Source organism: Lipophrys pholis (assembly GCF_963383615.2).
Source record: "Lipophrys pholis genome assembly, chromosome: 1".
Lineage (NCBI taxonomy): Eukaryota > Metazoa > Chordata > Actinopteri > Blenniiformes > Blenniidae > Lipophrys > Lipophrys pholis.
This window is the reverse complement of record NC_137635.1, coordinates 49,483,324-49,510,826: the sequence shown is the minus strand read 5'-3', so window position 1 is coordinate 49,510,826 and position 27,503 is coordinate 49,483,324. Positions and strand designations below refer to the sequence as shown.

Genomic DNA, 27,503 nt, shown 5'->3' with positions numbered 1-27,503 from the left:
AGCAGCTTGGACAGTAACTTTTTATTTCATCAACTGCTCTTCACAATGTGAATCAGGCTCGGTAGAAGGAAAAAAAAAAATAATAAAATTGTGATGGGGCTGATCTTTCTTGTGCTAAAAGCCAAAGGTAATAAACCCTCAACTAACAGACGTGTCCAATGACGGCTGAGCAGACGAGAGCCGGCGCTCTGACCTTTACTCATAAAGATTAGACTGTGGATTAAAAAAAAAAAAAAAACTAAAAGAAAACAACAACAAATGACAGGATAAGAGGCGCTACTCAAGATTTACAGAGTCGTCCCTGTCAGAGGACGTATGATGAATATAATGGAGGTGAAGCGACGCTGGGCGGTCTGAACGCTCCGTGTCACGGCTGTCGCTTTAAATCAAAAAGATGGTGCTGGTTTCTTTCTCTGCCGGCGTCAGTCAAGGTGCGAGAGGAAGAAAGTGAAGGTTAATGGAGGTCGGGCGTGTGACATCGGTGCTCTGACGGCCAAGCGGAGGATGAAATTAATATCGGACTGGTGTCACAGTGTATATATGCTGTATATGTATATATATTTATATATATGTCCTGCTCGATGCGACTGTCTGCATCGTTGTAGTGGATCTTAAATAAAAAAATTTTAATTCAAGCAAAAAGTGACGAAAGTTACTTCTTCACTTCCTCCTTCACTTCAGGGATGTTTCTCAAACATCCTCCGTACGAATTTTCCGTGTACACCCATTGCTAATGTTTATCGCGTATTGTTCTCTGTACGCATATGTGTGTGTGTGTGTGTGTGTGTGTGTGTGTTTGTGTGTGTGTGGTTTCATTACAAAAACAACAGCACCCTCTAGTGGCCCTACATACTGACTACATCATTTCCAGCGCTTCCGTGGAAACGGACGTCGCTTTCAAAGTGCTGTTGTGCAGATGCGAAACTTTTCGGAAAAGAAAACACAAAATCACAACCAACACACCAATGGCGCCGGCGCCCGATTCACGACGTTCGAAACTTATGAGAGTCAGTCTCATGCCTGGAGAGACTCCTGCGCACCAACAGCAAGACGGTGAATCGGATCCACAATGTTGGGAGTGGGAGACGCCTCACTCCACCAATGGTGTAGAAATCTGCTAGATAACGCTGATGTTCCATACTCATGAATAAAACCTGTGAACGTGTGTTCTCAGTCACGGTCTCGAAAAGAGGCGAAATCATTAAATGTGAAAAGTAAACACTGGAAGTTTTCCGCTCACTGAAGTGACCTAAAAGTTGGATTCTCGAGTTTCTCTGCGGCCCGTCAAGAGGTCGTCGTCATCACGCCGTCATGACAATTGTCCCTCGGTGCCGATCGAAGGTGAAGATGGAGAAAAGGCTTGTTTTGAGAATTAACTGTGGCTGAGTGCGAGTGTGGCTCCTGCCTTCAGGTTAAGTGAGGAATAATATGCAGGGCAGCCAAGTGCAGCATCAGTAGACGGATGAAACAAATTAACAGAGAGATAGACAGGTTGAATATGAAGGAAACCGAAAAAAAAAAAAAAAAATGAAATTGAGAGACAGATGATTAGAAAGCTAGATAAGGAGTAATGAGAGAGAGAGAGAGAGAGAGAGAAAGAGAGAGAGAGAGAGAGGCAGGGAGGTAAACTGAGAGAGAAGCAGCTGGAATGACATGTAACAGACAGGCCAATACAAGCGCCAGGCCCAGGATGAGCGCCGGTCATTTGCATGAAAATACAAAGTCTGGAGGGTAATTTCAGTCAGTCGGACAGCGAGTCCAACAGGAAGTTAATGGGCTCGACGCAGCAGTGACAGCAGCAGCAGCAGGCTGGAGAATACTGCAGGTCCTCTGCAGGGATGAGCTGGAAAGATGTTTGCAAAAGAGAATCCGCTTAAAGACCCTCGAAATATCTCTCTCGGTAGTGGATCGCGTGGGGATTTCTTATCCTGAAACGGTCGCTGATTGAAAGAACAGCATTGATAAATTGCTGAACATATTCTACCTCCTTTAGGTCTTTGGGCTCCTTCCCGCCTGCCGTTATCATGCGTTTCGGGTGAGTCGAGATTACGCACATGCGTTTAGGACTAACCACTTGAGGTCAGATTCTGTTACGAGTCAAAAGTAGTATTATTATTCATCTATTCATGAATTCACATGACTGAGTTTCAATGTTAAGACATGTAAAAGTGAAATTAAATGCTCATGTGGCGCAGCTAATACAGATATTACGGTAAAATGAAAAAAAGTTGTGCATTTTTATAAAAAATAGTAACCCTTAGCATTAGTCGGGAATACATTTATTGAGAAGTCAGCAGAGACGACGTTCGGTAAAAAATGAAAACTGTCAAAGATACATTACAGAAACAGAGGAAACTGAATATGGAGATCAATACGTGATTAGACGGCTGTTCTTATTCCCTCAATTTCCAGCCGGCAATCAAAGTTCAGTTCCACTTTCAAAAGCAGTCTGGAAGAAAAATAAAAATTATTACTGTGGTACAATAATTTCTTTCAAACTCATTTTGGGGAAATTGTAATGGCGTCACTGATAACTATCAGAAGAAATAACTTTTTTTTTTTTTTTAAACATGATAGTTATTAAGCAGACACAGCTGGCTAAATTAGTTTCGAAGAATGAAAATGAAAATGTAACGCACACGACGCAGATGATGGACAGAGACAATTTAGCTGAGGGATGAGAGGAAGTCGGAGAAGAAAGCGGAGGGAAACAGATATGAGGGGAAAACGGGTGAAAAATGGCAGGATGAAAGAGCGAGAACGGAGCGTGAGGCGTGGAGGGAGAGGGAGAGGAGAGAGGCGATGAGACCGAGGAAATGAAATAGTTGAGTCATTCATCCTCCAGGTCCCATTCATTCCTAATCAATAGACTATCAAGGCGTTTTATCCACTTTTTGGTGTCCCACTTAGAGCCTTCAGACTTTGGCTGTGATCGAGCTCCATCAGGTTGGAGTCTGAATACGGTGTCGGGAGCTCTGGGGAACTGAGCAGCCGCCGGGGATCATAAAGGGTTCGACAGAGAAAAGAAAAGAAAAAAAAGAAAAAAAAAAAAAAACCCGGTTAAAAACGGCTTTGATTTCCTTTCTGGAGTCGCTCGTATGGCTTCATTTCAGTCAGCAGCTGGAGTCAGACGAGGCAAATAATCCTCCGTTTTCCATTACAGCTGCTTTCCAGGCGGTAACAACCCGGTTTGGTCAAGATGGTACAGCTATTTGATGATTTATTTATTTATTTATTTTTTTTAAAGATCCATCCAGTCAAAAACATGTTAATTTGCATTTCTCTTCCAGCCATTTTTTAGGATTTATAGAACTTCACATGCAAATGTATGCGTTTTGAGTACTCAGGACTCTACGTTCAGCCTCTTGTTTGAAGACGAGGATTGCGAGGGGTCCTGGGTGTTTTGGCAAACATGGTTAAGAGGCCCAAAGTGGATCAAATTGGTGATGGAAGCTGAATGAGATTTTCTTTTTTTTTTTTTTTAGAACTGTTGATCTCTACTTTTGACAAAGAGGGCCTCCCCCGTCTGGAGGGGGTGCGGTGCAACTGGAGATTTCTCCCACATTGTTTGGGATTGCACTAAATTGGAAACATTTTGCGAAGGAGTACAAAGAGAAAGAGAAAAACATTTTTAATCTTTCGACTGCTAATTTGTGGATTTGTGCTTTTTACAGATTTAGAGAAAAACAACCTCCACATCACATACGACAATCACAGTAAATTGGCTGAATCCTCTCCCACCCACCTTGGACCAGTGGACACAGACACTAAGGACTGGCCGAGTGCCCCGAAGTCGTGTAAACGGACAACCCAAAATAGTGTGAACGTTTTACATCTTCACTTGAAAAGGTTGTAATGCAACCGTTGCTTTCGTCATCAAAAAGCAAAAGCTTGTAAAAGACAGTTTGGAACAGTTTTGCCATGTTTGGCCCACGCTAAAACACCAAGATGTTTATCATGAAAGTGGTGTAAAGTTGTACAGCAATAGCAGCTACATTTCCAAAAAACAATAGAAACAAATCACTTTTTTTTGGTAGTACACATGTATGGTTTGTGTTCTTGTTGTCTTTAATGAAGAATGGCCCTGTGATATATTGGTTCCTCCTGGCAAAAGGAATGAAATTGTGCGTACGTAGCGCTCCACTCATGTTCAGTGTACATCAATAACAGCGAGGTCTGAATGCGTGTGACGTGATAGATTCCTTGTTAGGGGGACACGATACGACACGGGTTACATTTCAACACCGACTTGATCTCTGTTCACTTTGCCGCTGAATAGATTGAGAGCAAAGCTGCTCCTCAGAGAACCACTGCAGAAGGCAGAACATTAGCAGCAGCAGCAGCAGCAGCAGGGGATGGAAATGAGAAGGAGACGTTCATTTATTCATTGATTTCCTCTGCAAACAGCTCGAATCGCTCCGTGGGATCTATCCTGCGACAGGAATTTCCTTTCCCTCCAGCACCGTACGAGAACGAGATGAGAAAGACACGTGAAGGTTTCCACTGTTGTGAAACTATTTGTTAAGACGTTTTGTTCGCTGTTGAAGCAAGTGATAGGACAAATTATCAATCTGTTCTCTGCTCAGGGACTAAACGTTTGGAGTTTTTTTTTTTTTTCCACTACGGGATGTTCTTAACTAGTAAAACTCTCGGGGAGACGCCAACATCTTCCCGAGATTTTAGAAAGTGTCTCATTGTGGTTTTCTGTGTTATGCAGAATTAGAATTCCTGGAGTTTTTGCCTGTTTGTGATTTTGTATTTCTAGTTGTAGTTAGTTTTACTAGTGGCTGTTGCCTTCAGTAAATAAGAGCTCCGTTATTATTGACTCTTGTCTAATGAACTGATTTTGTGCAATTCTAAACCAACTTCTTCTGACAGAATCACAACAAAAATATTTGTCTGTAACTACAGTTCAATGCAGATGTGGAAATTTGCCACAATGAAATGAAATAAAATGAAATAAAATGAAATAAAATGAAATAAAATGAAATAAAATGAAATAAAATGAAATAAAATTAAATTAAATTAAATAAAATAAAATAACATTTAATAAAAAAAAAGAAAAAGAAAATAAAACAAATATATTGGCATTCTTGTATAATAGGTTTTCAGCTGTTAGTATGTTTTGTTAGTTTATCGCAGCTGTTTAATTATTGTTTATAGGTCTGATTTTTTCAGATTTAAGAGCATCTTCCTCCGCCTAAAGTCCAGATTGTAGAGCATCTTCATCCCACTAAAGTCCAGATTATAGAGCATCTTCCTCCCACTAAAGTCCAGATTATCAAGCATCTTCCTCCCACTAACTGATGTAACTTCACTTGAATTTAATGAATCAACCATTGAACTGACTCACACTGCGTCACAAGATTAAGATTGTCCTACCTGAGGAAAATAACTAATTAGTTGTGTTTTATTAATAAGAATTTGGAAAACAAACTTAAATAACTCATTTTATGTTGCACAATAATAACTGGAAGTCCATAAAATGTATACACCATAGTACAGTTCTTCTTAGCCACAGGGTCATATAAAGGGACTTTTTGTATTGTACTTAAATTAGTATTTATGCCTGTACCCAGCAGAAACACTGCAGATTATACAGTCTGTGTACACCTCATAAAAAGGCTAGAGGAGAATACGGTCGGCCTACTGAGACAACTCCAGGGAGAAATTGACGCCTCAACCTTTAGTGTGAAGCTTTTCTCTTTTCATCAGCTAAACTGTGATAAAAGAAGTCTTGTGAGTTAATAATAATCATCAAGATGACGACTGATGAATAACCGTCCGAAAATAGCCAAAGATAAATGGAGATGACCACATCACTTGCAGCTCACGTCTTACATCCCCCTGAGATTTTTGGCAGCTTATAAAAATACACGAAGAACTTCAAGACCTCACATCAGCCAGCACATGATCATCTAAACCTTTGATATAATCTCATACCTCTAACATCGCCGGGTTGCCATATTCCTTGTAACACTTAATGAAACAGCAAGAAATGTCTGTTCCATTACAGCTGGGTTACTTTAGACCGGCCGGTGTCAGCAGAGAGCAACAACGAACATGAGCTCATACGGTCTCTACTCGACAGCAAAGCTCAGGTTGTTTCTTAACGTTCACAGTAGCAGAAAGCAGAGTATCGTCGACGTATTCTGTAAAATTCAATCATTTCAATTGAAAGGCGTGCAGATCGACTGAGCTGCATGACGGTGTAGAGGTCAGCAGCTTCAAATGGCAGCATGACCAACTCTTAACAGAACAGCGTTGTCAGTGAAAATGCATCGTTTCAGTATTTTCATTTCAGAGAAAGCTCAGCGTTTACACAACAACGTTTTTAAAACGGCAGAAACACAGAAAACAGTAACCAATCCCCTTCATGCACAAAGTAGTACATTTCTTCAAATAACCCAATAATATCTATGGTGGAATAAATCACAATAAATGACATTTATTGACAGGCTGGTTGGACTAGTTAGGCCTTGTTTACGACATGTTTCAGAAATGTTTACACAACAGCATTTTGAACATGGAAATGGCAGAAACACTGAAAATGACAAATGGATTTAACTTATAGAGCACTTTTCAAGTGCGTGAGCAGTCCCAAAGCGCTTTACATCGTTAATCACATTCACCCGTTCACACATCGATGGAGGTTGCTGCCATGCAAGGCGCTGTCAACCCATTAGGAGCAATTTGGATTTCAGTGTCTTGCTCAAGGACACTTCAGCGTGTGGGCTGGTGGAGATGGGAATCAAACCTGCAAGCTTTTGTTTGGGAAACGACTGCTCTACCAACTGAGCCATGCCGCACCATAGATGTAGTTTGCATGCCAGGCCACAAGTTGGCGCTGTTTGTTTTTGTAAAGAAACCACAAACATATACATGGAGAGAACAATATGAGATAAACATTAACAATAGAAGAAATCCTAGAGGACAGACGGCCAAGATGGATTGTTTTTACAGTGACTGTCAACTATAAAACTACAATTTTCACCCGTTTCCACGGAGACAGAGGCCATACATTTCCAAAAAGTTTCACCTTGGGAGCCGTTTTTAAAAAAGTTGTGTTTTCAGTGGCTGGGGCACCATTGTCGTGTGAACAGACACCAAAAATGGAAAAAAAGTTTTGCCTTTTCACTTAAAAACAGGGTTTTGTACATTCTCCTTGGTTTCCTCCCACAGTCCAAAATCAATCCAATGAAATGAATTGGTAATTCTATCCATGTTGCACCCTGCCATTGCCCATAATCAGCTAGGATCGGCTCCAGCTACCTGCAACTCTAATGGAGAGCAGTAAAGAAGACAAATGGATGAAATAATTGCACTATTTTATTTGATGTGCATCATAAAATGAACTTACAGCATGTACAGTTGTAATTTTTCCAGGTCAAACACCCGAATTAAAGTGAATTTATACTCTATTTAGAGATTTACTAAAAGTCCAACAAGGTGAGCACGCTGGAAGTTTCTGTCTGTCTTCAACTGGGTCAAAGGGGCCGTGATACTTTCCAAGGTGGTGAAGCTCATTCACATCCAGATTAAACCGCTTTCACGCTCCCTGCCGATTTAGGGGCTCTGATGTCGGGACAAAGCAATGAAGCCAGCTCCCGGTACAAAGCTCCACAACAAACTGCAATCTTCATTATGTCAACGCCTCGCATCAACATGCTGCACTGAACTCCCCTGCTGGGTTTCCACACCGGACGGACAAACAAACTCCAGGACAAACACAAATCACGGCTCTGCTTTTTGTGCGAGCCTCCAATACGACCAAGCACCTACGGGGAATAACGACAGTATGACGCGTCTCAGAAAAGACTCTGATCCTCTGTTGATGTCTCAACACATCGAATTACCTGTAGGGCTTCATGAATGCCATAAACAAAGTCTTTGCTCTGTTCCTCGACAGCAGATGAGACTTAGTGAACCTCAGAGAGGTCAACATTTCCTCTGAATAAAAATGCAAACAACAACACCATTTGCTTTTGGCCCATTTGGGCCCCAAAATCCAGGATAACAATCGTCTTATTGGGAAAGTTTTGCCCACCGTCTCTCCTGTTGAGTTTGGCGAAGCCCGGCGCGTGGCTGCTGGACAGCTCGGACGAGCTTCTGAAGGACGACGGCGGCAGGTTGGACACCAGAGCGCCGTCACAGGCTTCTGTCAAATAAGAATAAAGCAGAAACAAGCACCATTAGATACAGTGGTGTCAAGAAGCGATAGAGGAAATCCAAACTACACGTGCTTTGACTTGTGAAAAAAGTATTTATGACTATTGAAAAGCTATGTGAAGCATCAATGCTATAAAAAGTGAATATTTTCCACATTTTCTCAATGACAAAATCACTGGCATCAGATTAAAGTGGTCAAGGCCAGAATTGGTACATTTCCACCACTGCCAACCGTATCAGGAATTTCCCCCTGGAACTGATAAAGTCTTTCTATTCTTTGCTTTTTTTTTTTTTTTCCCATTACATTTTCTATTCAAAATGGAACAAAAATGAAAAATCTAATGGGATAGCAATTAATATTTTCTTTATTAGTTTATAAGAAGCTATAATTACATAATTGGAAAAACAAGGATAATCCACGAATACATAAATAGAAAAAAAATGTATGAAATACCACTAAAGTATTGAGGAAACTATGTCAGCGGACAACAATAAACAAAAACAGTTTGACGTTGTGTGGATATAAATATTTGAGGTCCTGTAATCAGCCCAACACTACTAGATTGCCTTGTTTGGAGCTGTTTGTCTTGTTTATACGATCTTTTGTCTTGTCTTTATATTAGATATATTGTTTAACAATTGTTGTACCCCTTTGTGTAGCATAAGGGAAACGTTTTTTCTGTTTGCCCTGTTCTTTAAACTGTACCATTATTCAAACTGCAACATAAAAACAATTGGAAAAAAAGTAAAGTATTTGAATTCTATTCTTGTCTAAGAAAAACAAATCCCACATATACTTCATCAGATCTTCAACCCAGTTCTTGTATTTTAGGAACCCATCAACAAATTTTAGATTTGTTTTTAATATGTTATATATTGTACACTCAGTGCTGTCCTGGTCCCTTGAGAAGTCTGTGCATGCTTGATTTTTGCCTTCTTTTAATGCAGCCCAGAAACACTTTTTTTTTTTTTAATAAACAGTGGAATCTAAAACGACTCTTTTCAGTGAAAATCCACATATAATATTTTCTCATTGTCACATCATTTCTGTATAATTTATCAGTTTGCAATATTTGCCTCATCGTGAACCACCCTAATCGCCTCTGATTGGCTCGACGGTCCCCATGCTGTAGACAGACATTAACCAATCAAATCAGTGAATGCAGTGAGTAGTTAGCCAATTAGAAGCAGAGTAAGGCAGGTCATGGGGTCATCATCCTCGGGGAAAAAATAGGCAATCTGGCTTGATAATGTTGAGTGGTGAGTCATGGGGGATTTTGAAGTGAGTGTACGCCATGTAAATGTGTGGGCGACATGACTGCTGCGTTTGACACTGTTAACTGTGACACTGGAAGTTAAGGTGCAATAGATGGCAAAAACAATATTTCCCAGCATGCCATCTTCATCATTATAATTTCAATTATACTTTGTAATATTTCAAAAGAAGTATGGATGAATTACTTTCAATTAATGTTTGTTAAAGGTGCGGACGTTCGAGGATTATATAAATGTAACAAGCACAAATTTAAAGCTATAAAATGAGCTATGGTATAAAAATGTGTCAAGTGGAGCACTTGTAATACATCATTATCCTCTTTACATAATTGCCCAGGTCATTTTATTTTATGATTATCAGAGCATTTTTTTTAAAATAAGAAACACAGGAAGCTCATCATTCCACTAATAGCCGCAGCTCGGGGAGAGAAAATGCGTGTGTGGAGCGACAGAGTGAGTTTAGTGCCAGCTTTGTCTCACACTCGACGTGTGCGAGTTGGCAGCCCTGTTTGAGTGATTGTAAAGGATGCAGTACAAGAGAGGAATAAGACTCTGAGAAAGACAAAACAAATTATTGACTCCTGAACTGTGAATCCTAGCACATGCCCTACTGGTGTTGTGGGTTTTGTGCATTTCCTCGTATTAATGTTTTGTATTATAACCTCATATTTCATTTAGTTTCTCGAAGTTAGTTCATGTCTGAGTTCTGTGTTCTGAACTGCCTCGCCACACTGATCTCACTATTGTTGTGAGCTGTGCCTCATTACCTTCGCCAACAAAAGTTATGTTTTTGTCTGCGTGTAAATATTTATTAGTATGTATTCTACCAACTTTTTGCAAAAACTATTAACCTGATTTGCTTGAAATCTTCAGAGATGATTCGTCATCATCCAAGGACCAATCGATCAGACTTTGGGACTTTAACGGCTAACCGTTTCCAAATAAAACCCAAAAAACTGCGGACAAAATGTCCCACACAAAGCGGATGGAAGAGGCACGTCATGGAGGAGATCAAAGAAGATCAGTGCATGTTGCCATGGAGACGCTTCAGAGCTCGCAGCTGACATCTTGGTTCAAGTATCCAGAAACACCGGTGTGTGCCCCCGCTAGGCTAGCTATATGAGCTAATGGCTAACATGCTAGCGATGCTAACTCGGTTCCGCAAACAAATGTGGCGTTGGCGAAGTTCTGCGCTCCACCGAGTGTAGTTCTAGTTTCTCTCTGTGTGTAAGGACCCGTTTTCAAGTGAAAACATACAACTTTTGTCCTATTTTAGGTGTCGTTTAGACATCAACGGTGCTTGGAGCCGCTGAAACTCAGACTTTTCTAAAATTCTCAGACTGGAAAACGCTGCTACTGCTACTGCTACTGTGCACCACAACCACAGTAAATATTTCTTCTGCGAAATCGGTGCAACTGTCATGTAAACAAGGCCTTAGCATGATTGTCGACAGTTTAAATCAAAATGAAAGTTGTAAGAAAGAATTCAACCTTTTCTGCAGAGTGAGAACAAAAACACAAGTGACTCAGCGGGGAGAAATCAACAGAACAAACCACACTGATGATATTTAAATAAACAACACACGAGCAGAGAAGATGAAATGAACTTTAAAAACAACCAGACAGAAGCTTGACGATACAGAGGATTAAAATGGAATGTTGTGTCTGCAAATGATAACATATTTTATTGTATTTTACTTATTTTCAGGATATTCTTTAAGAAGTATGAAGTGTTTGCGCACGGTTTGGGGTTAAAAAACCGACGGAAATAAGATAGAAGAGTTAAAGATACAGTATAAAAAGATATCGACTCATTAAAATACAAATGTTTCCAGTCAACACGGATGTAATGAACGTAAGAACGTTTTTAAAGTCACCAATTAACCTCTGATGGAGGACTGGGGAGTACTCACAGGGATTACATCACCACAGAAAGGATCGGCCTTCTCACTATGAGGCAAGAGTTGCATCCACTACACCACCATGTCGATGGGGATGAATCCGGAAACGTCTACATGTTTCACACATTCGGTTTATGGCCAATTCAATCAATGTATGGCAAACTAATTATTTTGAGAGCACGGCCAACAAATGTCATTTATTGCCTTCGGGTCTGGCGTTCATTTCATGTGAACATGTGAATACTCATGGGAATTTCACTGTCAAAGCTCGAGAGGTGACGGTTCTGCTTTATTTCGATTTTTAAAGGTTTTTTATTCAACGTGTTCTCTCTGGTTTCCCGGTGAAGTGGCTTAGTGGGTGGTAAAAATAATAAACTGCAAGCTGGTATATCCCACCAAGCAAGTGGCAGAGTATACGAAAGGGCAGTTTTAATATCCCCCAGGTGGAAACTGGGGTTTTCCAGCTGTAATAGCGACATGTTCGATGAATGAAATTTGTAATAATGTCCAGTTGGATGAGTGAATGGTGTAATTCTGCCTGAATGGATAAATGAAGGTTGTAATCACGTCATGTTGTGGAGATGAATGAGGTCCTGAATGACTCATTACAGACTGAGCACTGATGGAGATGAATCAGTGTTGTCAGAGGAAACCTCCTCGCGTTTCACGTTTTATGGCAGATTGCCGGCGATAAAAACATCATACATTAAACATTCTGCAATAATTAACATTAATTAAGATTAATTTGTGTGTGTTTTTTTTTAAACTGTCCTGGAAATGCATTAAAAAAAAAAAAGTCTGATTCTGTGGGGAACTTCTTTCCCCATGGAAATATACAATATTAAAATGACTGTTTGTTTTACGCGATAGGTCTGCGGTCTGCACAGTGTAATTGCATCACAGTTGTACACACACACACACACACACACACACACACACACACACACACACACACACACACACACACACACACACACACACACACACACACACACACACACACACACACACACACACACACACACACACAGTTGCGATTGTCAACTCCATAAATATTCATAGTTTTTGTCTCAAAGCCGCAAACTGTAAGCTCAAGCCAAACCAAGGCTGTCTCCAGCTGAAGCCTCTCTGTTAATGGATGTTGTTCTCCACCACCGAGACAAGAGCCAATTACTATGATTCACGCCGCCGTCCGATCTGGGCCCACAACTCTGACAACAAGGCTTTAGCTTCGATTGCTTTGTCAACATCACCGTACTTCATCTCCACAACAGTGGTTCTGCTCCAGCCTCTCGATATCCGCGATGGCATGATAATTTCACTTGCCGAAGTGGGGGTACTCCGACGTTTACACCAGCACTTCGCACGAGAAACGTATGGTCGGCTGGACTGAATTCACAGGAGCGTGGATTGGAGGGAATTCAACCTGAAGCTTTCACTGAGACGTGCAAAAACAAAGAAGATACACAAGTTTTGCTTGTGGGTGTCAAACATAAGGCCTGTGGGCCATAACGAGCTCATAAGATGGCCCAATCCGGCCTACTTGAAAAAAGTAGCATTAGTATTAAAGCCATACAGTGAAGGTGGATTTGTAAAAACAAGCATAAAGGCTGCAAAATACAGCAAATATCACACTGAGAAGCATCTGTAAAAATGTTAAAAAAATTCACTAATTCATAATTAAACTTCAAGTTATCCTCAATGTGAATGTGAACTTTTCTTTTATAATGTATCTGTATTTCTTTGTACTAAATCACAAGGAAACATAAGTTGTCATCCGATAATTCATATGCAGGTAATGGGATCCCCTCCCCTCCATACAAACGTTGTACATTTTTTCCTATCTTATTTTTTTTTTCCATAGCTCTATAATATTGACATGTGCTCATGAAAAAGTGAAAACGCATCGGTTTTGCTTTTTCGTTTCAGAAAAGTTTTGTGTTTACATGGCAACATTTTTAAAAACAGTTTCCACAGAAGTGGCAGAAACAATGAAAAGTATGTATTTAACAGGCCAGGTCACGAATTGTTCCTATTGGTTGATTTTGTAGTGAAAACCAAACACACATGAGCAGAGAGCAATACGCTATAAACATTAACAATTGGAGTACACGGACATTCGTGTGGACAGACAACCAAGTTGGACTGTTATTTCGGACGACTGAAACTACAAAGTGTCAGGAGAATATGGACTGGAAGTCATGACACTCAGGAGGCCTTTTTTCCGAAAAGTTCCACATTGGGAGCCTTTTTCAAAAAGTAGTGTTTTCAGTGGCTCCGAGCACCGTTGTCGTGGGAACGGATCCCCAAAACGCAACAACAGTTTTCCATTTTCATGTCAACAGGGTCTGAGACACTTTCAACTGAAAAGAGAAAACTGTTGCTGCCTTAACTAATGTTGTGAATTAATATCAAATTAATCATTTTAATTTGTCTATTTTTCATTTGTGGCAAATATTTTGACTTAAACTTTTCTACATTTACGTGCTTTATTAAAAAAGACCCATATTTGCGCCGTGTATTGGCCTACATGAAAGATGATACAATATAGTGTGAAATGTAAGAGCAAGGGGACATGTTGCTCTTTTTTCAACACAAATATTGTCGAAAAAAAGCTTGCATGGAATGACGAAGAAAAACATTCTCTTCATAGCCATTGCATTTGTAGTGAAACAGATAATATACATCTGCTTCAATCAGCATAAAACCCAAAAGTGAGTACAGGGAGGATGAAATTAACTTCAGAGGAGTGTTTTCAAATGAACTGGTCAAGCTTTAATCATATTCTGTTGGCGAGGAAGCGCCTGAAAGTGACTCTCTTTTCAGTTCATTTTCTTTTAATGCAATCCACCGACTTAACAATGACGAGACGGCTTTGAGCTTTTTGTTTCTCCGAACCTCCTCCTGATAGTCTTCATCCCCGCAGGCCTCGCCCTGACAGACACTTGTTACCGCGGGTGGTGGGGGAGCGCCGACTGTGAAAAGCAGGTGAATTGCAGTAGTCTGAAGAGGTGAAATGAGAGGGACGGCTCTCAAACACGCAGCGCTGTAATCCCTGAGGAGATAATGTGTGGTGAGAGCACAGCCTCACTCAGGTAACACTCAACGGAGAAGGAGAGAGAGAGAGAGAGAGAGAAGTGGAGTTTAGAAACACTGGGCCAGTTTCTTCCCCTCTGCAGGACTTTAGCATTTAAGAGCCAACATCCCTGACAGTGTGACCAGTGGAGCACAAACACAGGCAGCTCAGAGGAAAAACGGAGCTAAATGCTGAATACCTGCTGGCTTCTGCTGCCAATGAACCTGGACACTGACCCTGGCTGAGTGGACACGGCACCATCCTGAATGTTAAATCACCGTATCTTCTATGAGCACGAACATGTCTGCTTTCTTTTGTATCGGCCGCAACATTTAGCCAACGGTAGACAAACTAACACTTCTTACAATGACACAAAAATACTACACTTCTTTCCACGTGAATAACTATGTTACTCGAGTGCTATTATGATTAGTTATTAGAGGATGCCATTAAAAGAGATGGCTTTTCAGTCTACAACCAAAGTAAACACAGACTTTTTGGTAATCTTTTATACCACCTGAGTTCAGCTGGTATATGATTTTCAGTCAGTAACAGAACGTTAAATCTTCTAAAGGCTCACACGTCGGCAAAGATTCTTCGTCTAGAACAAAGGTCTGCAACCTGAGGCTCTTTGGCCCTTCTGTAGTGGCTCCATGAAGCTTTCAGACAATTACTTTTAATTTTAAAAGAATAACTAAAATTGGAAAAAAATAGCTAGAACTGCCATAACTTGAGAAACTACGAAAACAGCTCAACAGAAAATGACTGGAGTGAAACTGCCGATGTTTCCCATCCTAAATTGTAACTGAAACATTGTTAATGCAAAGTTTAGCTTGTATATGAAAACTATACATTAAAGTTTTTAAGCCGTGTTAACCTCCTGTTAGAGGTTAAATGTGTTTTGCGGCTCATCCATCCATCCATCCATCCATCCATCCATCCATCCATCCATCCATCCATCCATCCATCTCCTTTCTCATTGCAAAGTCATGGTGGTCATTAGGTGAGCATTCTCTGTGCCTTCCTCTTTGCTCTGTCGCACAATCCAAGGACACCTTGTAAAGTTACCTGCTTACTATAAATTGGCCTGTAGGTGTCCATACATGTGGTAGATTATCTGTCTCTCTGCATCAGTCCTGTAATGGACTTGTGACCTATTGAGGAAGTACCCTGCTCTTTGCCCAATGTTCACTAGGCTCAGCTGCAGCTGCGGCAGACACTAACTTGGATAAGCTGTAGAAGATAGACAGAAGCTGAAACGTGCTGGCGAGAAATCCTGTTGTAGCCAACAACAATATTACAAAAATGTGCCAGAATTTCACTTGAACAGTCAACACTGTCAACACTATTTTAGAGGTAAATGTGTCAATTGATGATTGTGTGATAGGGGAGCATTCCGTTTATGCATAAACAAAAGAAGTATGCTGGGTTTTTGAGGCACTTCTAATATGTTCTATGTGTTTTTTTTCTATTTCACACAAGGTCACTGTACTTCATCAGCCTTTTTTAGCTCAAACTCGGGAACTATGTTGTTGCATGCCCTGGTGCATATGCTTTCACAATATACTCCACCAGAATGTGAGTAGCGTCTTAATATCTCTCCTGCCCAGTCGCGATCAGATGATGCATCAAGCAACTGTGACACAATCGGTTATAAATGTTACCAACCAATCAACAAAACAACCAAAGAATGAATGAGTGAACCAACTAAATAACTAAGAAAAACCAACGAACAAAGCAGCGAACAAACCAACCAACCATGACTTAAAAGGCTATTTCCATATAACACCAAGCAAGCACCAATATCCCGACCCAGGTAAGTGGAGAGTCCATTATCACGGCCAAAATGTATTGTGCGAATCTCCCAGCTCACCCAGACAGAGTGGACCCAGAGTCATGGCCAAAGACAGCTTAGAAGGGACAAGTCCATTGAGACGGGGAAACAATCAAAAGGACCTTAAAATCAATCATGAAACACACAGGAGTCAAAGGAGCGATCTTAAAAACAGCATAGGGGCTTCTGATCCTCCTCAGCACACGTGTCAGCTGAATTCCGGAGTAATTGGAAGTATGAAAAACTCTTTTTGGGAAGATCAGAAAGTGGAGGTTTGCAGGAATCGATAGGACTGAGGAAAAAAAACAAGCATCAGCACCTGGTTAGCCAGTGAGAGAAATTTACCTCCGTCTGGGTGATTAACAATGAACATGCCACTGTGTGATGTGTTACACCCACCCGCTGTCTACCACAGATACTGGCTCACCCACAAGCATTTTCTTCTGCTGATGAAACAAAATCCTGACCAACATGACAGGAAAGCATTATCTGGACATTTGAGTGATGGAAAAGATCTTTTCGGCTCAGTCTGATATCCTCCCGGACACCCATCACTCACCCTCTGGGCAATCCGTCAGGTCAAACAGTGTCAAGTTTATCATTTTGCCGGAGTGACAAATGGTGAGTTTGACAGCATTAAAAAGCCTTAAAGGAGTTTCAAAAAGAAACACGCAGGGTAGAGACCAAATAAATTTAATCGCCCTCGAAATGGCAGGCCCATACCAGGGACAGAGAGGCAGACCATGGCTCATTCACCTGCATTTCCCTCTTTGCTGAATAACAAAGTGCCCAGTGAGTCCATGACAGAGTTGGAGACCCTGAATACTGATGAGCTCCATCCATCACCTCAACAAACAGCAGTGAACAGAAGGTCCTGCACTTCAGAGCTCCGTAAACCCTGCAAAACCCAGAGTTCAGTGCCTCTCAGTACAAGCACACTGGACTTATTTAGCCATGCAGGGCACATAGCGGTGAGCGGGATAATGAGGCTCCGGCGATGGCTGCTTTGGCTTTCGGAGCACTAACAATCATCCTCAAGCAGAAAACGTCAATGTTCATTTTACTAATCCACACAGCTTCTACCTTCAGTTTGACCCGAAGCAGTCCGACACTGCTTAAATAAGAAAGCGTGTAAGGAGACACAACAATACATTTTATTTTTCTACACAGCAGCACTCATAGCGCGATACACTTTTTCTAAAACCGACAAGGTTATTATCAAGTCAAATGTTTCAGTCCGGGTTTTTTTTTTTCTTTTCTCCAATGCTCTACACATTTCACATCGCGTTCCCTTGTGGGATGTTCCAACGATCTCAAGGAATCTTACAGTTGAATGAAGCACAAGAACATTTTCCACAAAGCACAAAAGTTCACTTGTAAGTCATTTGTCTATCGCAGATTATCATATTGCTGTACATGCAGCTCTTTTATCAAACATAGAAACTACTCGATAGACTGGAACGTCTTTTAAGAATCTTCTGTAGCTTAACTTTAGAACCACTATTCTTTATACTGTGTGGAATTTCTTGGGTAAAGTTTTTCACAAGTTCAGAGGAGAAAGACTGCTGACCACTCTAAAAAGACAACTTCAAGGTTTCAAACGGGCTCTGTTGAAAATATGGGCAGGCGATCACTGGAGAAAACTGTGTTTAGATGCAGACAGAAAAAGATGCTTTACAATTCTATGTTGATGTGGCATGCAGGGGGAAAGGGAGAATCAAAGAAATATTCACAAATAGAAAGAACCAGGGAAACAAAAACAAATAGCAGAATAAATAAAAGCAGAAGAGAGTACATGGCGAGAAAGCGATGCGTTTCAGGGAGCTTCCGAATTTTGAGTTGTGAAATGAAAGTTGTATTGTTTTAACTCTCTGTATTAAGCCTGCAATGGACTGATGGCCTGTCCAAGGTGTAAACGGCAGGTCTTGATGCTCAATTCCGATTTCTTGCTGAAATCTGATTTACGTTCACACTCCATGTTAAATGCGACTTCCGTCAGACTGCAGTGTGAATGTTTTTCGACCTCAAAGTGATCGGCATGTGCAGAAGAAGGTGAGACGTCACACCAAGTACGATGCTGACAGAACTAAATATGGATGGAGATTCATCAATCCCATCACCTGAGGCCCATTTCTTCCTATGTTTCCTCACACATTTTGGCAGTGACTCTGTCCACACGAGCTAAACCCCACGCCGACGCTATACCATGAAAACTACTCAAAAGATGTAGTACACATAACAGTCCTATAGGTGGCACTGTAACGGTAGCACAGAACTACACCAAAAATGGAGAAGACATGGAGGATGCAAAAAAACTGAGAAATGGACAAATCCGACACCTGCAGCTCGATCTGGAGCACGTTAATCCGCCATTGTTGCTGCTGTTACGTGACCTCGCGACGAGGGTCAAGAGGTGGGGCAATGACATCATCGACTTCAGCAAATTCGATGGATCCACACGTCAAAGCCGAGGCAGCGTTTTTAAAATTTCTCCACTCTGGAACCTGTTTTCAGGCTCTTAAAACGCCACGCCGTGCGGATGATCGACAATGCCGTGATATGAAACGGCGTTGTCGTGTGGCCAGGGGCCTCGGTCTCACGGTCTCACGCATACATGCAGACTTCGGTCGCGTTGAAAGACATCAGATAAATATCCGATTTGGTACCACATATGATCGAGGCCTGGGTCCGGAGCACAAAAATCCGAATTGCAACGTTCACACGGTCACAAAACAGATGGGATATGGGTCACGTGGCCTGAAATATAGAGGAATGCCTACAGAGTCTTCATTTTGAGTGTGGCGTATTCAGTCTTCTTTCACTACTCACCGTCTATAATTTCGATTAATTTATTTTAGCCAGCAGGATCTTTGAACGTGTCAGGATACGCAAGCCTTCACTGGTAACCTGTTCCTCATGCCTTCATTTGTGTGGCTTCAAGCTTGGCTTCCTCCTCTTCTCAGCGGACACCTCTGGCTGGATAATGGTCTGTCGGTCTGACAGCTGCCGCGCTCAGCACTTTACCCTTCGGGCTCCAAGCAACAGCAAGGATATTTGTTCCTTATCTCCAATTTATTTATTTATTTATTTTTCACCTGGATGTCAAACACTGTCCTGCACAATGTTGATTCACTCTGGCCTTCGAGCCGCGCACGGCCAGCAAATACCAGATAATAAGCTCATTATGTACAGTACAATCTGCGAAAATATACAGTAGCCCACACACACACACACACACACACACACACACACACACACACACACACACACACACACACACACACACACACACACACACACACACACACACACACACACACACACACACACACACACACACACACACACCACTTCGCACATATCTGCCACTGCCTTTGAAAGCGCTGAGCAATCATCGTCCTCATTGAGGCTCGACACGCTGATCAGTGATGTGGGTAGCTGTGTGGGAGACAGACATCAACCAAATTAAGTGATCAAAACAGCAACGAGGCGCATCGCGGCGGCATTTAGAATCTCTTCATCTCTAAACTGCCAGGTTTACCTCGCAGGAACACTGACGGGAGAGTTGAAACAAGCAGCTCGGAGCCGACACTTTCACCCCGGTTCCGATCAAACGCTAAGAAAATCCACAATATTCGCTGTGAATCACATCCAGAAATGTGCAGATTTAGAGGGGATGCTGCAGGCTACATCACTCACTCTGATGGCTCCAGGAGGATAATAAAATATCTGCTAATTCACCAGCTCGACTATGAGTAAATGATTATAATATGTTGGGGTCAGCGTGTGATCAGAATATGCAAATTACCCTAGTGGTAGGCTACCGGAAGGTTCTACCCTGTCAGAGGTAATTTACATATAAACGAATCGCCAAACAGAAGTAAATTGTTATTTACGGGTTGACAATTACTGATCACTAGCGGTAGGCCACCAAAGTAATGGATTACTGGAGTAATAGATTACTAAGGTAATGTACCAAGTGTAAGTTATGCAAAGCTATAAAGGTTGATTGGAGTAAATAGTCAGTTATCGGCCAACAGCTTTGAGCTAAAAAGGGTCGCCTGACGGGAGGAACCTCCACGGGGTCCAATCGCGAAGGCGGTCCACCAGTGGCACGACCGGTCAACAGGCGTGACGGGTCACTCCTTTGTTGACAACTGCGGGTCAGTGGCGTGACCTACCGAAGCGCCTGTGGACCCACAGGAGGCGACTCGCTGGAGTAACCGGGGAAAAGCTCAAGCTGCGAAGGCGTCACAAATGGCTATTGACCTATCAATGAACAACGGTACTTGATTACGAGTGATGATTAAATTACGGAGAGCAACCTATGATTCAAGTTATCAATGAAACAAACCTGCGATTTGTAAGTCAATAACTGAGGGGAGGCTGAATTACTTCGGTGGAGTGGACCACCGAAGGTGATCTGCAAGTAATTTAGAATGGATTGTTAATCAAACAAGTTTGGTTATTTATCTAATAACAATCGGGAGTAATCAAGGAGGAGTTGGAATTAATTAAGTAAAGTCGGGGTTTACTAATTAAATACAATGAGTTATTTGAATGAGCTAAACCATTGAAATTGAATTAAATGCAGTTAGGATTATTAATTGGATAAACTTGCGCTTTATGAATTAATAATACTGGATAATTGGATGCTGAGATGCACGAAAACCACTTAAAAATGATTAAAAGCACTCTTGAGTATTAATTGAATAAATTGACTAATTTATTAATTAATAAAGCATACAAATTATCTATCTGCAACAAAAATAAATGAACAATAGCTTAGGGACAATTCAAGTTGTGATTAGGTTAACTGGGTAACAGATCAATCAATAATAGTGCGGGTAATTAACCACAGAAAATGCGATGAAACACTTAAAATTATTTAAAAGCAATGCGGGTTATTCCCGTGGAAAACCTGCATTCATTCGCCAACGCCTCCTAGGTGTGTTAAATTACCCAAAGCGTTAAAATCATTGAAATTGATTTAAACCATTCAAACTATTAATCAATTGAATATTACCGTTACTTAATCAAAGTCGGGGCACCAGCTGAAGTTAGGGTCTTAAACGAAACATCAGTCTTAAAAAAGAAAGTTCAATTAAAATGTTTAAATTATTATTTCTGATTGAAATGATAATCGCAATTTAACTGAAGCAGGAAAGGAAGGCTGTAAATCCGAGCACTGACTGTTACAACCAGCAGTTGTCGCTGAAAAGCACACAAAAACCACCAAGAATCGTTCAATTCAACTATTAAGTGTTTATTAACAAACGTCTATTCCTAAATCATCAATCTATGAATCACATCTAATCAATAAACATCAAGCAAGATCTCATAAAACAACACAATACAAAACAAAGCCGGCTAATAAAGTGTGAGTGTGTGTGTGTGAGTGTGTGTGTGTGTGTGTGTGTGTGTTCGAGTGTGGGGGAGCGATGTGTGTGAGTGGGTGTGTGTGTGTTCGAGTGTGGGGAGCGATGTGTGTGTGTGTGTGTGCGGGTTTGTGGAGCGAAAGGGGCGTGACTTGGTGAGAGGGTAATGACCACGAACGTCCACCAGAGGGAGGTAGACGTCGGCGGTCCGGTGTAATCACCCGATCTGGCCACTAGGTGCGCGTCGGCGCGCGGGGCAGTTGTGATGACTTAATGCAACCACCAGATGGCGGTACGAGCGGTTGCAATTACCCACGCGACTACCAGAGGGCGCCAAACGGCTCGGCGACCCGGCGAGGAAATCGATGTGATTACCCACCCGGTCACCAGAGGCGCTCGGCGTGCTCTGCCTGGGATAGCGTGACGTCACTGAGCTCCGCACGGGCCGTAGCCGTCGGGAGCGCGCCGGATTCCTTGTGGCCGAGAAATCCGAGCCGCAGTGAACTACACACGGTCCCAGGGACGCACTGAAAGGAGGCGCTTGGAGGCAGCGGCGGCCGTACCGTGCGCTGGTTAGTGAACAGGGAAACAGAGGAGAAGAGGAGAGAGAGAGAGGAGAGAGGAGGGGGTGTCTGACTGTGTACACTGACGCGACCGCCTCAGCTTACACGTACAGAGTCCAAAAACGGCTGTTCAGGCAGATATGGACTCTGGGAGCAGAAGCGTGAGCTGAGGATGAGGAGGCTCGCGCGTGCGTGCGATGATTCGCGTGGATGGCCGTCCACGCGTAGACACAAAAGTACTCAGAAACAGGGATCGGCGTCCCAAAGTTACAAGTACCAACAATAAACACACAGCAATAATAATATCACGTTATTCTAATTCCTGCCCAGACTCTAAGCCTTACTTGGTTGGACGAGGGGGAAACGTGCTTCCGTGGCCAGGTGAAATCCGTCGATTTGTGGCCGCGGGCGGTTCTCTGGCGTCCCAGAAAATAGAGACCTGACGTGGACTACGGAGGGGAAACCCGTAGTGTGATCCGAGGGGCGATCAGCAGCTTCTTGCGATGAGGGGGGGGAGTGAAGAAGCGATGCTCAGGTCGGTCTGCAGACGAGCGTGCGGTTGCAGCGCGCGCTCGGGGTCCGGATGATGCAAACAAAAAAAGGAAGAAAAAAAGAAGGGGAAACCAAAAATAAAGGGAATTCCCGCTTTTCTTGAGCTCGTCCAGCGAGGTGAAGAAAATTCAGGCCCGGTCCAGGTGCGTTAACACGAGGCGCTTTGTCTCCTTACGAAAAGGTGCGTCTGGGTTGACGCGATTTCGTTTTGGAAGAGGCTGGATCTCTTCCCGGGCCTGAATTTATACCGTTAGGATGTCTTCCGGGCTCCCCGCGGCGTTGGCCGTGGTTCAGCCAATCCACGCGGGGTTGGCTTGCGCGTCACCGGGCCGGTGACCCGGTGATGACGGGATTTTGGGTCCCCCTGCCGTCGAGCTGCAGTGCCGCAGCTAGAGGAGGGGGGACCCGGGGGCCCCCCAGGGGGGGGTCATGTGATCAATGGCGAATTTTCCAGGGTTGAGCACATGGTTTCTTTGTTCTCAAAGAAACGTGGCTCACCCCCCTCCTCGCCCCCCCCCCCTTCCTCATGAGGGTGAGTGAACAAAGGATTTTGGCTCCAACATCCCCCCTTTGTTCCGAAGAGTGGGATGCAGGTCACAGTCTTTGGAGCAAACCTGGGCCGAACAATCCATAGAATCTGTGAACGTCCCCATGTCCTGTGAAACATACTGTCCTTCTCTGTCCACCAGTTCACATGTGAGGTTATTTCCTGAGCAGGCTGGGCTAGTCTGGGCAGGCTAAGGCTAGTCTGGGCAGACTTACTATTTCTATTCTAACTATCTAAGCACACATACATTTCATTTCTTAAGGGTCGTCACCAGTGAACATGAAAGAGGTAGGAAAGGGACAGGAGAGTGAGAAATAGGAAGGGAACGGGTGGTTAGGAAAAGGGTTAGTAGGCCGTGCCTTCACCTCTTGGTTGGGTGAGGGCTGGCCTATTGTGTGTTTGTGGATGGGCCCACAAAACGTGGCGAGACCAGGGTCAGGGAATCCAGTCGGGCCTGTAGTTTCTGGATGTACTTGTACATCGCGTACGCCACTACGGCCGTGATGATCCAGCCACTGAGCAACATTCCGAGCGCTGCCATGCTGATGGGATGGTCTTGGTATGGGTGTCCACCTGCCCGCCTAGGGAAAGTGGCTGAGAGCCCTGTGGGCTTTAAATTGAATTTAATCAATTTGGTTCCCTCAGCCAGAAGCTGGCTTTGGAGGGTGGCATCAATTGTGAAATTGTGCCCGACGAATGCATCCATCATCTCAATCTCCACCTCGTGTCGGTCGGCATCGAGATGATGGAGGATTATGTCGTCAATGTGTACTGTAGCCCCTGGTGGGACATTGAGGAATATTGTTTGATTGGGCAGGGTGAGCTTGGTGGCTATATCATGGCGGTCGTAGGACATGGTCGCTTCAGAATGAGGTGTGTTGACGAGCCATCGACTACCTGCTCTCTCTACTCTGGTCTCGGTTCCTTCATCTTTGATGGACAAACTACCTTGACATTTCTGCTCCGGGGCGTCTGCCCTCAGCCCACATAGATAGTTGGTGACATCTCTAATGAAAGGGTTGCTGGGACAGATCCAGTGAATGTCTTTGGTGTTTGTGCACATGCTGAGATTGGGGACCAGGTAGAGTGAGGGGTTGTCGTCGTGGTAGGCGAGTGTGGGTGGCGTTCGGAGGTGTACGTGTGTGTTACCCTCCCAGAATCCCACATTCAATACGGTTTTTAAACGGTACACATTCTGCTTTTCAATGATTGGTAGGTTTAGGATAAATCCTAACTCTAGGTTCTGTGGGTTCACAGAGATCGGAATAGCACTGCCGAGACTATATGCCAGATGTACCTGTGAAGGTTGTACAACAGTGGTGGTAGTGGTCTTGAGAATCTGTTCAACCAGTGTTAGTGGAACTAAGTACGTGGGGATCTTCCCGGTACTGAGGCTACTCACGGAGGAACTGACTTCTCTAAGGAGATCTTGCATAAGATCCCTGACTATTCGCACATACGTTATGTCCTCACTGACGATACTTGACAAGGTTGTTAAGGCATGCAAGGTGTTATTGATTAAAGCAGAATGCAAGTTTACAGTGAGTATGGTTCCCTGAACCGTTTTGGTCAAGCCTTGTAACTGTTCACTCTGTATTAGGAGTCTCTGTTGGATTTCCGGCATTTCTTCTTCGAGTTCCCCGACATGTCTCTGAAGGGCCTTCAGGCTGACCGAGTTGGCTGCGGAGAGGCCAATCGAGAACAGCGAGCCGATGCCTGCTGCTGCGGAGAGCAGTGCACCGAGGAACCGCTTGGGTCGCTTACCGTCGCTGAGGTCTTTCTCCGTGACCATGAATTTGTCCAACTGTTCAAGCATGTGAACCGTTGCCTGTTTCGCATGCTCGATGGTGTCGGTGGTCTGGATTCCGCTTAGCCTCCCCTCAGTCAGCTGGGGGGGCTTGCGGATGTGGTTGCGGTATACATCCCAGGGGTCTAGGCGCACGTAGAACCTCTGGGTGTATAAGCCGCACCGGGTGATGAGAAGTCCAGGCGACCCCTGAAGGATGATGCCCGTTGGGGGGCCTGGTTCAACTATCACCATGGATGAGGTGACTCGGAGGCTGAGCAGGATGCCAAAAATCCAAGGGAGATCCATCCTGGAACAGATGAAGCGGAGAGATGTGATCACTATTGGGGAGTGGATGGTGGTAGCAGGGTTAGTGCATGCAGGGTGTTATTTGCATGCAAGTTGCCAGGCCCTACTAGTGAGCTTGTTATTGGTCTTGGCCGAGAAGTTCTCCCCCCTCGCTTGGAGGGGTTTCAACCTCTCGGCCCGGGAGACTGAATGGCTTGAATGGTTTGATCTGATTTGCATGGACCCATTTGTATACCGGGGGTTGTCTTGGCTTTGGGATCCTGATCCGGTAAGCCACCGGTGACAGTTTCCCCACGATTTCAAACGGGCCCGACCACCTCGGGAGGAACTTCCTTGAGGTCCCTGCGGGATGAGCATATTTGAAGTAGAACACCTTGTCGCCCACCTGGTACTCCTTTGGGGATGCAGCGCGATCATAGTAGGCCTTTGCCCCCTGAGCGCTGGCTTCCAAGTTTCCTTGGGCCCAGGAGAAGGTGGTTTTAAGGTGTTCCCGCAAATCGGTCACGTATTGATGTGCAGTGTAGGCTGTGGCCACACTGACATCTTCGGGGTGGTACAACAAGTGGAGTGGAAGGGTCATTTCCCTGCCGGTCATCATCTCAAAGGGAGTGACTCCTGTGGAGCGGTGCGGGGTGGACCGAATGGCCATGAGCACCAGGGGGAGTTTCACGTCCCAATCCTTACCATTGCTGCTGACATACTTCCTGAGCATGTGCGTGATGGTACGGTTGGCCCGTTCAACTTGACCAGATGACTGGGGGTGGTATGCCAGATGGAATTTTACCTCCACTCCTAAGATGTGGTACAGGTTTGTCATGACTTGGGACGTGAAGTGAGTACCTCTGTCGGAGTCGATGGAAAGGGGAAGTCCCCAGCGGCTGAACACGTGGTTCAGAAGGAGCACAGCGGTCGTGGTGGCTGTGTCGTTGGGTGCTGGGAGGCACTCGACCCACTTGGTGAAGGAGCAAGTGACTGTGAGGAGGTATTTGTTACCTCTGGCGGACTTGGGGACAGGTCCGACCCAGTCTACTTGCAGGTGCGACCACGGGAAAGTGACCCCCCTCCTTTGGAGTGGGGCTCGGTTCAGTGGTTGTGACGGTTGGAACTGGCAGCAAACTAGGCAGCTCTGGACGTATAGTTTGGTGTCATGGGCCATGGTGGGCCAGTATGCCACCTGCTGGAGGGTTTGGAGGGTTGCGTGGGAGCCGCGGTGGCCACCCACCGGTAAATCATGTGCGTGTGCTAACATGATTCCCCTGTGGTCGGTGGGAACCACCCAACGGGTGGGACCCTGGCCTTTAGTGTGAACCAACAAGCCCTTCTCTAGCGTCAGGTGTGGCAGCTCGCGGAAGAAGGCTTTCAGTTCGGTTGGGCTGCCCGCTGGAGCTTGTGGGGTCCCGTCCGTGTACAGGTCCTCCACCAGCTGTCGGACAATCACGAGCACGGGGTCTTGTTCCTGCATCGCGATCAGGTCTGCATCACTTGGCTTGCGTCCGAGGTGAAGTGTCTGTGCGTCAGCGTCGGCACCCTCTTGCCTCTCTCGCGCTTGCCTGCGGGTGATAGCGTTGACCCCACACGGTTGAGGAGGGAGCCACTCGTGTCGGAATTCCCAAGGCCTACCCTGTTCTGCCCCCAGCTTGGCTAAGCGATCAGCCTCATCATTCCCAGCTTTGTCGGGTCCTTCAACTTGGGAATGACCCTTGACCTTTTTCCAGTACACAGTCATTCCCTTGTCAGTGACGAGCTGGTCACATGTCAAAAACAGCTCGGCGTGTTTGACGTCTTTGTTCCGGGCATTCTTCATGCCATTCGCTTTCCACGTGGGGAAGTGCGAAGTGAAGCTATGGCGGGCATAGTTCGAATCAGAACAAATCACCAGTTGTCTGATGGATTGCCCAGCTGCTTGCTGGAGGGCGATGACCACTGCTGCGATTTCGGCGTACTGACTGGTTTTCGGACCCAGCTGGAAGTGATCAGGCACCTCGCTTCTGCCGACCCAAACAATGCCCACGCCTGCCCTCATTTGGCTGTCGTGGTGGAAAGAGCAACCATCGACATAGACTTTCGGCATGCCGTCACAGATGTTTTCATCATGGTAATGATGATTGGAAGG

General features: G+C 44.1%; 1 protein-coding gene across 1 annotated transcript in view; it reads right to left on the bottom strand.

Moving 5' to 3' along the window:
- The window catches only part of LOC308114469 (contactin-associated protein-like 4), a gene marked incomplete at both ends in the record, with an annotated part of 106,206 nt that extends 79,012 nt beyond the window's left edge, over nucleotides 1-27,194 (bottom strand). Inside the window, 3 exons of the mRNA XM_080471350.1 lie at nucleotides 8,048-8,158; nucleotides 14,298-14,400; nucleotides 25,626-27,194. Of these exons, the coding sequence (XP_080327476.1) occupies nucleotides 8,048-8,158; nucleotides 14,298-14,400; nucleotides 25,626-27,194 (1,783 nt within the window). The remainder of the gene's footprint in view (nucleotides 1-8,047; nucleotides 8,159-14,297; nucleotides 14,401-25,625) is intronic.
- Between the last annotated feature and the right edge of the window lie 309 nt (nucleotides 27,195-27,503).